Source organism: Salvelinus sp. IW2-2015, linkage group LG18, assembly GCF_002910315.2.
Source record: "Salvelinus sp. IW2-2015 linkage group LG18, ASM291031v2, whole genome shotgun sequence".
In the NCBI taxonomy this organism is placed as follows: domain Eukaryota; kingdom Metazoa; phylum Chordata; class Actinopteri; order Salmoniformes; family Salmonidae; genus Salvelinus; species Salvelinus sp. IW2-2015.
In genome coordinates this window covers 45,996,423-46,007,162 of record NC_036858.1, presented here as the reverse complement: position 1 = coordinate 46,007,162, position 10,740 = coordinate 45,996,423, and the positions used below count along the sequence as shown (strand labels likewise).

Below are 10,740 nucleotides of genomic sequence, written 5' to 3'. Positions count from 1 at the left end.
TGTTTTACTCCATGTGTAACTCTGTGTTGTTGTATGTGTCGAACTGCTTTGCTTTATCTTGGCCAGGTCGCAATTGTAAATGAGAACTTGTTCTCAACTTGCCTACCTGGTTAAATAAAGGTGAAATAAAAAAATAAAAAATCCGTTATATCAATATCAGACAAGTGCTAGACCGCTGTAGGTCTGTATGAAGCTTAAAGTTAGCAAACAGCTGCAGGGTTGTGGTGGTTAGCTACCAAGATTGCATGGGTCATTTATCTAATAAGCCTCTACAAACAAGCTATTTTGTGACTAAGCATTCTTTTCAAATGTTTTCTGAAAAGAATATGAGTTTTATTGCTGTGTTGTTCTGATGTGTATCAGTATCTATCTGTGTGTTTGTGTGTGTGCACATCTGATTTAGACGTGTTTGTTTGTGTGTGTTGGGTATATAGCCGCTCTGCACTGTATTTTACAGGTTAAGTAGGTTATGCTGTTTGTATGTAATTTCAGACCCTGGGGGGGATCTATCAAATCAACTCATTTCCATCAGATAGAGCCAGACATTTGCTGAACCTTCACCTAAATGTTATTTTTCATCCTCACTAATACAGACAATTGACTGTGTTTTGCTTGGGTGCTTTTTTTCCCCAATGGCTGGCATTTACCATGGTTATCCAAGATATGAGTGTTTTAGGAAATATGTCTAAAAACAGCAGTAGATCTGTGGGCCAAATGAGACAGGATGGTTTGTCTGCCATCTAGTGGACAAAGTGGTTCAAGCTTTTCTGTTGCCAGTTCCTCCTGACATTATTCTGGACAACTGTTGGTGTCTTCAAGTCGGTGTCTGCGACGTGGCTGGTCTGAGCCGTTGAATTGCATCTCCACTTTGTCTCTGTACTGACATTTTGCCTGTTTGATTGTCTTACGGAGGGAATTATTACACTGTATTTGACCATATTCCCAGTCACCTTGCCGTGGTTAAATGCGGTGGTTAGCGCTTTCAGTTTTACGCAAATGCTGTCATCCATGTTTTTTGGTTTGGGTAGGTTTTAATAGTCACAGTGGGAACAACATCCCGTATACACTTTCTGATGAACTCAGTCACCGTGTCCGTGTATATGTCAATGTTATTCTCAGAGGCAACCCGGAACATATCCCAGTCCTCGTGATCAAAACAATCTTGAAACATGGATTTTGATTGGTCAGACCAGCGTTTAATAGACCTTAGCACGGGTACTTCTTGTTTGAGTTTCTGCTTATAGGAAGGGAGGAGCAGAATGGAGTCATGATCTGATTTGCCAAAGGGAGGGCAGGGGAGGGCCTTGTAGCCATCCCGGAAGGGAGAGTAACAATGGTTGAGAGTTCTTGTATTGCGAGTACTACAGTCAGTGTTGATAGAAATCCCCAGCCACAATAAATGCAACCTCAGTGTTACATACGCCTCTAGGAAGAGGGAACGCAACACCCTGCTACAACTCCACTCCCCGTGGAGTGAAAGAGGTATGGGACTGTAGGTGCGAGTAAGGATGACAAAGGCAGAGAATTTACCGTTTACTGGGAATTTATTCCTTCACACGGTAATATGCTTTCAATTGTGGGGAAAAGGGGCTGAACGGAACCAAAGCAAAGAAAGTAAATGTCAAAGCCTCCTCTCCTACCTACCCACTACTTACCTAGCTTAGCACCACCTGGTGCGCTAACCAAAATACAAGGGGGTGGTCCGCCCAGGTCTTACCTAGTGTATATAGACAGTAAATACTACGGGTTATGTATGCCCGCAGGCCTCTTGCCTAAGCACTCCCTAGGTGCCTTCCCCTTCCCCCCTGGGAACAAATGAAACAGAATAATACAAACAAGTTCAACAATCAAAACAGACCTTTGGACATAAACATACCTCCGCAGGACCCCTACAAAATACTTCACAAAAAAAACTACTAACTCAGGACATTAAAGAAGCTCTCTCTCTGAGCAACAAATAAACACAGAATACAGGGCATAACCATACACACTCTCTCTCTGCAACAACCAACATAGGACATACAAATCATCTCCCTTCTGAGCAACAGAACACTGGCTTATATAGCTGGAGAAGGAGTCTGTAATGGGATACAGCTGTATCCTAACGGGGCGGGGTCAGCTCCAATTAGCAATGGGGCCGACCAATCAGCTGCTTGGGGGAATTTCAGGAAGCCATCCTGAAACACACACATACAAACAAAACCAAAACACAGAAACTGGGGAACGTAACACTCAGGAAATGTGGTTTCCACTTTGCACAAAGTCCAGTGTAGTTCCTTGAGGGCCGTCGTGGTATCGGCTTGAGGGGGAATATACACACCTGTGACTATAACTGAAGAGAATTCTCTTGGGAGGTAATAAGGTTGACATTTGATTGTGAGATATTCTCGGTCGGGTTAACAAAAGGACTTGTGTTCCACTACGTTATCACAATCACACCATGAGTAATTACTCATGAAACATGCACCGCCGCCTTGCTTCTTCCCGGAGAGTTCTTTATTCCTGTCTGCACGATGTACTGAGAACCCAGCTGGATGTATGGACAGGGACACATAGCATAATGATTCTAACAACCTAAGAGCTTGTTGCTGCATTATTACACCCACTGTGAACCTAAGGATGGTATTTGCTGTAGGAGGAAGCACATGGATGTTCTGGGCTTGAGCATAAAGGTTCACTTTTCTAAACTGGAAAGTATCAGTTCATGTTTAGAAAATAATGGGGTAATATTTATGCAAATACATTTTTTCTACTGGATATGTTGTATAAGAACTGTATTTTAATTTGAATGTGGTAGTAAATATGAATATATTTTAAAGTAACTGTATTCCCTTGGATATGTAATATGAGTATTGCCTGGGTTGTGAGTCAATGTGGGTGGGAGGATTTATTTTCTGGGATCTGGAGTGGAAATTCATTCCACGGGTTAAGAAATGGCACATTTGTGCTATTTATACTTTTGCCCTCAGTCAGTGTGAGGTTGATGCTGCAGGCAAAGTTCAATCAGGAGTCCAGTTCAGCTCATGTTTCTGAGTCAGCAGGTAGCTGCAGGTCATAGCTAAGGGGCCCCAGGTTGGCAGAGAGCCCTAGTTATCATTTAGCCCAAGGTTAACACTATATTCTAGTTACTGGTAGCTCAGATAGGTAGCTTCATGTTAGCCGGTATATCAGCCTGAGACAAGCGCTAGACAGCTGCAGGTATAGAGGAAGCTTAAAGTTATCAAACAGCTGCAGGGTTGTGGTAGTTAGCTACCAAGATTGCATGGGTCATTTATCTAATAACCTATACAAGCAAGCTATTTTGTGATTAAGCATTCTTTTCAGATGTTTTCTGAATATAATATGAGTTTCACTGCTGTGCTGTTCTGATGTGTATAAGTATCTCTGTGCTTGCTGTGTGTATGTATGTGTGTGTGTGTGTGTGTGCGTTCATCTGATTTACACGTGCATTTATTTGTATGTGTTGGGTATATATCCGCTCTGCACTGTATTTTACAGGTTAAGTAGGTTATGTTTGTTTGTATGTAATTTCAGACCCTGAGGGATCTATCAAATCAACTCTTGTTTCCATCCAGCCAGACATTTGCTGAACCTTCACCCAAAAGCTCTTTTCAACACTAACACCCTCACTAATACAGACTTTGACACTTGACATTGTTTTGCTTGTGTGCTTTTCCCCCCCAATGGCTGGCATTTACCATGGCTATCCAAGATATGAGGGTTTTAGGAAATATGTCTAAAAACAGCAGTGGAGCTGTGGGCCAAATGAGACAGGATGGTTTGTCTGCCATCTAGTGGACAAAGTGGCTCAAGCTTTTCTGTTGCCAGTTCCTCCTGACATTATTCTGGACAGCTATTGAATTCACCATGTCCAATGACGCAGCTGGTGCAAAATTGTGTTCTGTAGATTTTGAGATATTTGGCCATGTCCAAGGTTGGTGTCTTCATGTTGCTTGTAATTATTAATTGCACAGTATTTCCGTCGTGAGTGACCATACTGTAAAATGATCTGCGTTTCTTAATTTAGGTTCTTGCAAGTGTCCATTGCTCTGTGTTTTTATAAGCGTAGTGCACTTCACTAAATAAGCAAAGTAACACTTGCTTGCTAAGAGTCTCTGATTTACACTTGCCTTCAATGACACATAGCCTACAGGTTCTAACAACCTAAGAGCTTGCTACTGCATTATTACACCCACATTCTGTTTACAATCCTACAGTTAGTTATTTGTTTCCACCCACAGTACTCTTACAGTACAGTCAATATGGAACCTATCATCATAAGTGAAGACTCAGTCAACTGTATAAGCTAATAAGTGACACACCGGCCTATTATATTTGTCAGTAATCATGTTTTCTCTGTTTCTTGTAGGGGTCTGTTTCAGAATGGTAAGTTTCTCCCACAAGACCCTATAACTGAATTTCAGTCAAATGAAAATAATAAAAATTCTACTCTGCTAAATGAAGTGCCCACCCCTCGCACTTTCACAGAGGAGATGCCAACCAACAGTATAGTGCCTAGTGATATCACTCATGACTGTATGAATCATGTTCATTGCTGTCTCTCCCTCTCTCTCTCTCTCTCTCTCTCTCTCTCTCTCTCTCTCTCTCTCTCTCTCTCTCTCTCTCTCTCTCTACAGTACACAGAAAAGGAGGGTCTGAGACTGGGTCTGTGTGGCTGGGTGAAGAACACCAACAAGGGCACTGTGGTCGGCCAGGTTCAGGGGCCTGCAGACATGATCTGTGAGATGTAAGTCCTACGCCACTATCTACTGCATTGAAAAAACACCCCATGCTAACCAAGGCGCGGAACGCAGTAAAAGCTCCACAGAGTGAAAGACAGTAGGAACAACAGTCTTATTTTGCATTGAAATATGGACTTTGAAAATGTTCTAACCATTTTCAACCCTTTCTAAAAGTGATACAGAATGCAGTGCCAATCATCCCCTCCTATCGCTGATCTGTCTTAAAGGCCCTGTGTTTTATATACACTAAGTATACAAAACATTTAAAACACTTGCTCTTTCCATGACATACACTGACCAGGTGAATCCAGGTGAAAGCTATGATCGCTTATTGATGTCACTTCTTAAATCCGCTTCGATCAGTGTAGATGAAGGGGATGAGACAGGTTAAAGAAGGATTTTTAAGGCTCGAGACAATTGAAACATGGATTGTGTATGTGTGCCATTCGGTGGGTGAATGAGCAAGAAAAACGTTTTTAGTGCCTTTGAACGGGGTATGGTAGTAGGTGCCAGGCACACCGGTTTGTGTCAAGAACTGCAACGCTGCTGGGCTTTTCATGGTCAACAGTTTCCCGTGTGTATCAAGAATGGTCCACCACCCAAAGGACATCCAGCCAACTTTATACAACTTGTCATATGCGATGACGCTGGAGAGACGAAGCAGGTACGGGGAGTAAAACATTTAATAAAGACGGACATGGAACGAGACAGGAACAGCGTCAGCAAACTAATACTAAAGACAAAAACAATACAGCAGCAGGGAACAGAGCTGGGGAACTGACAAATATAGGGGAGGAAATGAACAGGTGATAAATGAGTCCAGGTGAGTCCACTAACGCTGATGCGCGTGATGAGGGAAGGCAGGTGTGCGTGATGGATGGCAGGAGTGCGTGATGGATGGCAGGAGTGTGTGATGGATGGCAGGAGTGCGTGATGCAGGGCAACCTGGCGCCCTCAAGTGCCAGGGGGAGGGAAGAGCGGAAGCAGACGTGACACAAACTGTGGGAAGCATTGGAGACAACATGGGCCAGCATCCCTGTGGAACGCAACTCAATATTAGGAAAGTGTTCCTAATGTTTGGTATACTCAGTATATATTTCCACACTATGAGGTTGGAATAATACTGTGAAATTGTGAAAATGATGATAATGCAATTTTAGTGTAAGAGCTGTTTGAAAAGAATACCTGAAATTTCAGCCTGTTTTGGTGGGATGGAGGTTTAGCCTGCCTGTCGACATCACCAGGTAGTATAAGTTAATATACCAATAATAGAGAGAGTTTCAAACCTCTGCCAATAACAGATAGGGATCTGTAACCTGAAAACTCCCATTAGGCTCATCCAATTAGGCCCCTAACTCAGACCACTCCAAGACAGTCCTAGCAAAATTCTTGCCTGAGAAATTGCTATTTGCTAAGACCATTTTGACCATTTTAGTTGAATAAAATAACAGTAAGGTACTTAATTGTTACCCAGAAATGATTTGATATTGAGATAATTAAAATGGCTGCATTGGGCCTTTACTCAGTGCCTGACTTGGGCAGGAGCTCACTTGAGCTCTTCTACTGCTTGAGCTCCTATTCCACTTATAGAATATTAGCTCAAAAGTATTGTGGAGCTCCTGCACCTAAATGTAAACAGTACCAGCACCCAAAATGAATACCGGCACGTATTTCAGTCCAAGTCAAGCACTGCCTTTAATGTTTTTCTCTTATTATACCAGCAGGTGGCACTATTACCCTGCATAGACCAGTTCCAGCATTCCATAGTCGTGTTATAGTCGTGTTATAGAACTAAACTCAATAGAATTTAGACTTTTTGGAGTCACACTTCACTCAGTGATTGTTTTTACAATCCTCACAATCCTCGAGTCTGTCTAGCCCCATAGATATGATTGGCTTTATTCTCCTCTGTTCTGGTGGGCAGGGCAATCCCAGACCACTGCCTGCACATTCTGTAATGATGAGATAGTCTTTTGGCATAGCCTTCCACTAGAACGTCCTGATACATTCAGTTTCTCTGGGAGAGAAATATCACACGATTCAAACTGCATTTTCCTTCCAAGTTAAGTGCTATTATCCAGACCTATTATTTTGACTGATCTTTGTGTGTTGGTGTGATATGAGCTATTAATTGTTGTTGTTGTTGGTGTTGGCTCACACGTAAGCTGATTACTATGGATAATGTGTTTCTTATTGTCAGAGTTTGTCACAAATGTTCCCTTTGAGAGTCCGTTTGGGGAGGAGATGGAAACCTGCGACTGTTTGCTCTATTTCTCTTTTTCTACATTTTCTTCTTTCTCCTCTCTCAACATTGCTCTTTCGCTCTCTTGCTCTCTCTCGCTCTCTCTTGCTCTCTCGCTCTTTCTCTCGTCGATTGGCCAGGGAGTGAGTTTCTTGGTAGAGATAATCTCACCAACAGGACTGGGGTCCGGGGGTGGGTCTCTCATCCAGATGTGAATCTGATGTCATCGGGGTGGAAGCAGGTCACAGAGATTACATCATAATCTCAAGTGTGTTCCACAGAGAGCTATGGGAGGCTGCTCCTCACACCCACCCAGCCGCACACCCTCTCTAATGCTTACTGTATCTCATCACTACGCCCAGAAATTCTTGTAACTAAACACACACACATACACACACACGTTGTTGATACACTGTAGGAGACAAAGTTTTCACAGATCAAAATGATTTTAGTTTTTAGTTAACTTCAGTCTTTCAAGGCCTCTGTCAATGTGAGCCAAAACCGAGCTTTACATCTTTTCTCACTCTTAAAGGTTAATTGGTGTACAGCACACTCTTTGGAAATGCCAAGCCTTCACAGATCACACCTACCCTTTCACGAGGGATACACATTGCTGTGTGTGTGTGCGTGCGTGCATGTGTTTGTGTGTTGTTTTCTTTTACGACAAGTACAAAAGTGTAATGGCTGATCCTGTTTCTCCATAGACAGTTGAAGCAGAAAAAAACAGAACAGTGTCTTTGGGACTCAGCAGGGGTCATCTCTTCCTGAGCTCAGTGTCATGTTTTGTCTTTGATCATCATGTCTTGTCCCTGTGCTTCCCTCTGCTGGTCTTATTAGGTTCTTTCCCTCTTTCTATCCCTCTCTCTCCYCCTYCCTCTCTCCCTCTCYCGCTCTCTCTCTCTATCGTTCCGTTCCTGCTCCCAGCTGTTTCTCATTCTCCTAACGACCTCATTTACTCTTTCACACCTGTCCCCTATTTTGCCCTCTGATTAGAGTCCCTATTTCTCCCTCTATTTTCCGCTTCTGTCCTTGTCGGATTCTTGTTTGATGTTTGCTGTTCTGTGTCCTTGTTCCGCCCTGTCGTGTTTTTGCCTTCTTCAGATGCTGCGTGTGAGCAGGTGTCTATGTCAGCTACGGCCTGTGCCTTCCTGAAGCGACCTGCAGTCTGTGGTCGCGTCTCCAGTCGTTCCTCTCTACTGACGAGAGGATTTCAGTTTCCTGTTTTGGATTTACCTATGATAATTTCCAGGAGAATCATTGTTTGTTTAAGCCTGGAATAAAGACTCTGTTTCTTTTAGTCGCTTTTGGGTCCTCATTCACCAGCATAACAGAAGAATCCGACCAAGAATGGACCCAGCGACTACGGATTCTCGCTACACTGCCGTCGAGATCCAGGGAGCAATGCTCGGCAGACACGAGCAGGAATTGTCTGCTGCTCGTCATGCCGTTGAGACCCTGTCCGCTCAGGTCTCCGATCTCTCAGGACAGTTTCAGAGTCTTCGTCTCGTGCCACCAGCTACTTCCTGGTCTTCCGAGTCTCCGGAACCTAGGGTTAATAACCCACCATGTTACTCTGGGCAGCCCACTGAGTGTCGCTCCTTATCGCTTCCTTTCTCACCAGTGTGATATTGTGTTCTCTCTCCAGCCAACACATACTCAAGAGAGAGAGCTCGGATCGCTTACGTCATATCACTCCTTACTGGTCGGGCTCGGGAGTGGGGCACAGCTATCTGGGAGGCAAGGGCTGAGTGTTCTAACGTTTATCAGAACTTTAAAGAGGAGATGATACGGGTTTTTGATCGTTCAGTTTTTGGGAAGGAGGCTTCCAGGGCCCTGGCTTCCCTATGTCAAGGTGATCGATCCATAACGGATTACTCTATAGAGTTTCGCACTCTTGCTGCATCCAGTGACTGGAACGAGCCGGCGTTGCTCGCTCGTTTTTCTGGAGGGGACTCCACGCTGAGGTTAAGGATGAGATTCTCTCCCGGGAGGTCCTTCCAGCGTGGACTCTTTTGATTGCACTCGCCATCCGGCATAGAACGACGGGTAGATCTTCGTCACCGAGCTCGTGGAAGAGAGCTCGCGTTAACGGTGTTTCCCCTCTCCGCATCTCTCAACCATCTCCTCCCACCGGCTCAGAGACTGAGCCCATGCAGCTGGGAGGTATTCGCATCTCGACTAAGGAGAGGGAACGGAGAATCACCAACCGCCTTTGCCTCTATTGCGCGTTCTGCTGGACATTTTTGTCATGTCATGTCCAGTAAAAGCCAGAGCTCATCAGTAGCGGAGGGCTACTGGTGAGCGCTACTACTCAGGTCTCTCCATCAAGATCCTGTACTACCTTGTCGGTCCATCTACGCTGGACCGGTTCGGCTGCTTCCTGCAGTGCCTTGATAGACTCTGGGGCTGAGGTGTTTTATGGACGAAGCATGGGCTCGGAAACATGACATTCCTCTCAGACAGTTAGGGAAGCCACGCCCATGTTCGCCTTAGATGGTAGTCTTCTCCCCAGTATCAGATGTGAGACACTACCTTTAACCCTCACAGTATCTGGTAACCACAGTGAGACCATTTCCTTTTTGATTTTTCGTTCACCTTTTACACCTGTTGTTTTGGGTCATCCCTGGCTAGTATGTCATAATCCTTCTATTAATTGGTCTATATATTCTATCCTATCCTGGAACGTTTCTTGTCATGTGAAGTGTTTAATGTCTGCTATCCCTCCTGTTTCTTTCTGTCCCCTCTACTCAGGAGGAACCTGGTGATTTGACAGGAGTGCCGGAGGAATATTCATGATCTCGCACGGTCTTCAGTCGGTCCAGAGCCAGCTCTCTTCCTCCTCACCGGTCGTATGATTGTTGTATTGATCTCCTTCCGGGGACCACTCCCCTCGGGGTATACTATACTCTTCTGTCGGCTCCCGAACGTAAGGCTCTCGAGGGATTATCTGTCTGTTTCTCTCGACGCCGGTACCGTGGTGCCTTCTTCCTCTCCCGCCGAGCGGGGGTTTTTCTTTGTTAAGAAGAAGGACGGTACTCTGCGCCCCTGCGTGGATTATCGAGGCTGAATGACATAACGGTTAAGAATCGTTATCCGCTTCCCCTTATGTCGTCAGCCCTTCGAGATTTTGCAGGAGCCAGGTTCTTTACTAGTTGGACCTTCGTAACGCTTACCATCTCGACGCATCAGAGAGGGGGACGAGTGGAAACGGCGTTTAACACTCCGTTAGGGCATTTTGAATACCGGGTTCTTGCCGTTCGGTCTCGCTAATGCTCCAGCTGCTTTCAGGCATTAGTTAATGATGTACTGAGAGACATGCTGAACATCTTTGTTTTCGTTTACCTTGACGATATCCTGATTTTTTCACCGTCACTCGAGATTCATGTCAGCACGTTCGACGTGTACTCCAGCGCCTTTTAGAGAATGTCTCTACGTGAAGGCTGAGAAGTGCGCCTTTCATGTCTCCTCTGTCACAATTTCTCGGTTCTGTTATTTCCGCTGAAGCATTCAGATGGATCCCGCTAAGGTCCAGGCTGTCAGCGATTGGCCCGTTCCTAAGTCACGTGTCGAGTTGCAGCGCTTTCTCGGGTTCGCTAATTTCTATCGGCGTTTCATTCGTAATTTCGGTCAGTGGCTGCCCCTCTCACAGCTCTGATTCTGTCAAGACTTGCTTTAAGTGGTCCGGTTCCGCCCAGGGAGCTTTTGATCACCTCAAGAAGCGTTTTACATCCGCCCCTATCCTTGTTACTCCTGACG

The 10,740-nt window shown here is 44.8% G+C and overlaps 1 protein-coding gene across 1 annotated transcript in view; it reads left to right on the top strand.

Annotated features, from left to right (window-relative positions):
- The first annotated feature begins 3,846 nt into the window (after positions 1-3,846).
- LOC111978575 (acylphosphatase-2-like) overlaps positions 3,847-10,740 on the top strand; it is a 20,629-nt gene continuing 13,735 nt past the window's right edge. Inside the window, exons 1-3 of the mRNA XM_024008697.1 lie at positions 3,847-3,934; positions 4,370-4,386; positions 4,638-4,747. Coding sequence (XP_023864465.1) covers positions 3,868-3,934; positions 4,370-4,386; positions 4,638-4,747 — 194 coding nt within the window. The 5' untranslated portion in view covers positions 3,847-3,867. The remainder of the gene's footprint in view (positions 3,935-4,369; positions 4,387-4,637; positions 4,748-10,740) is intronic.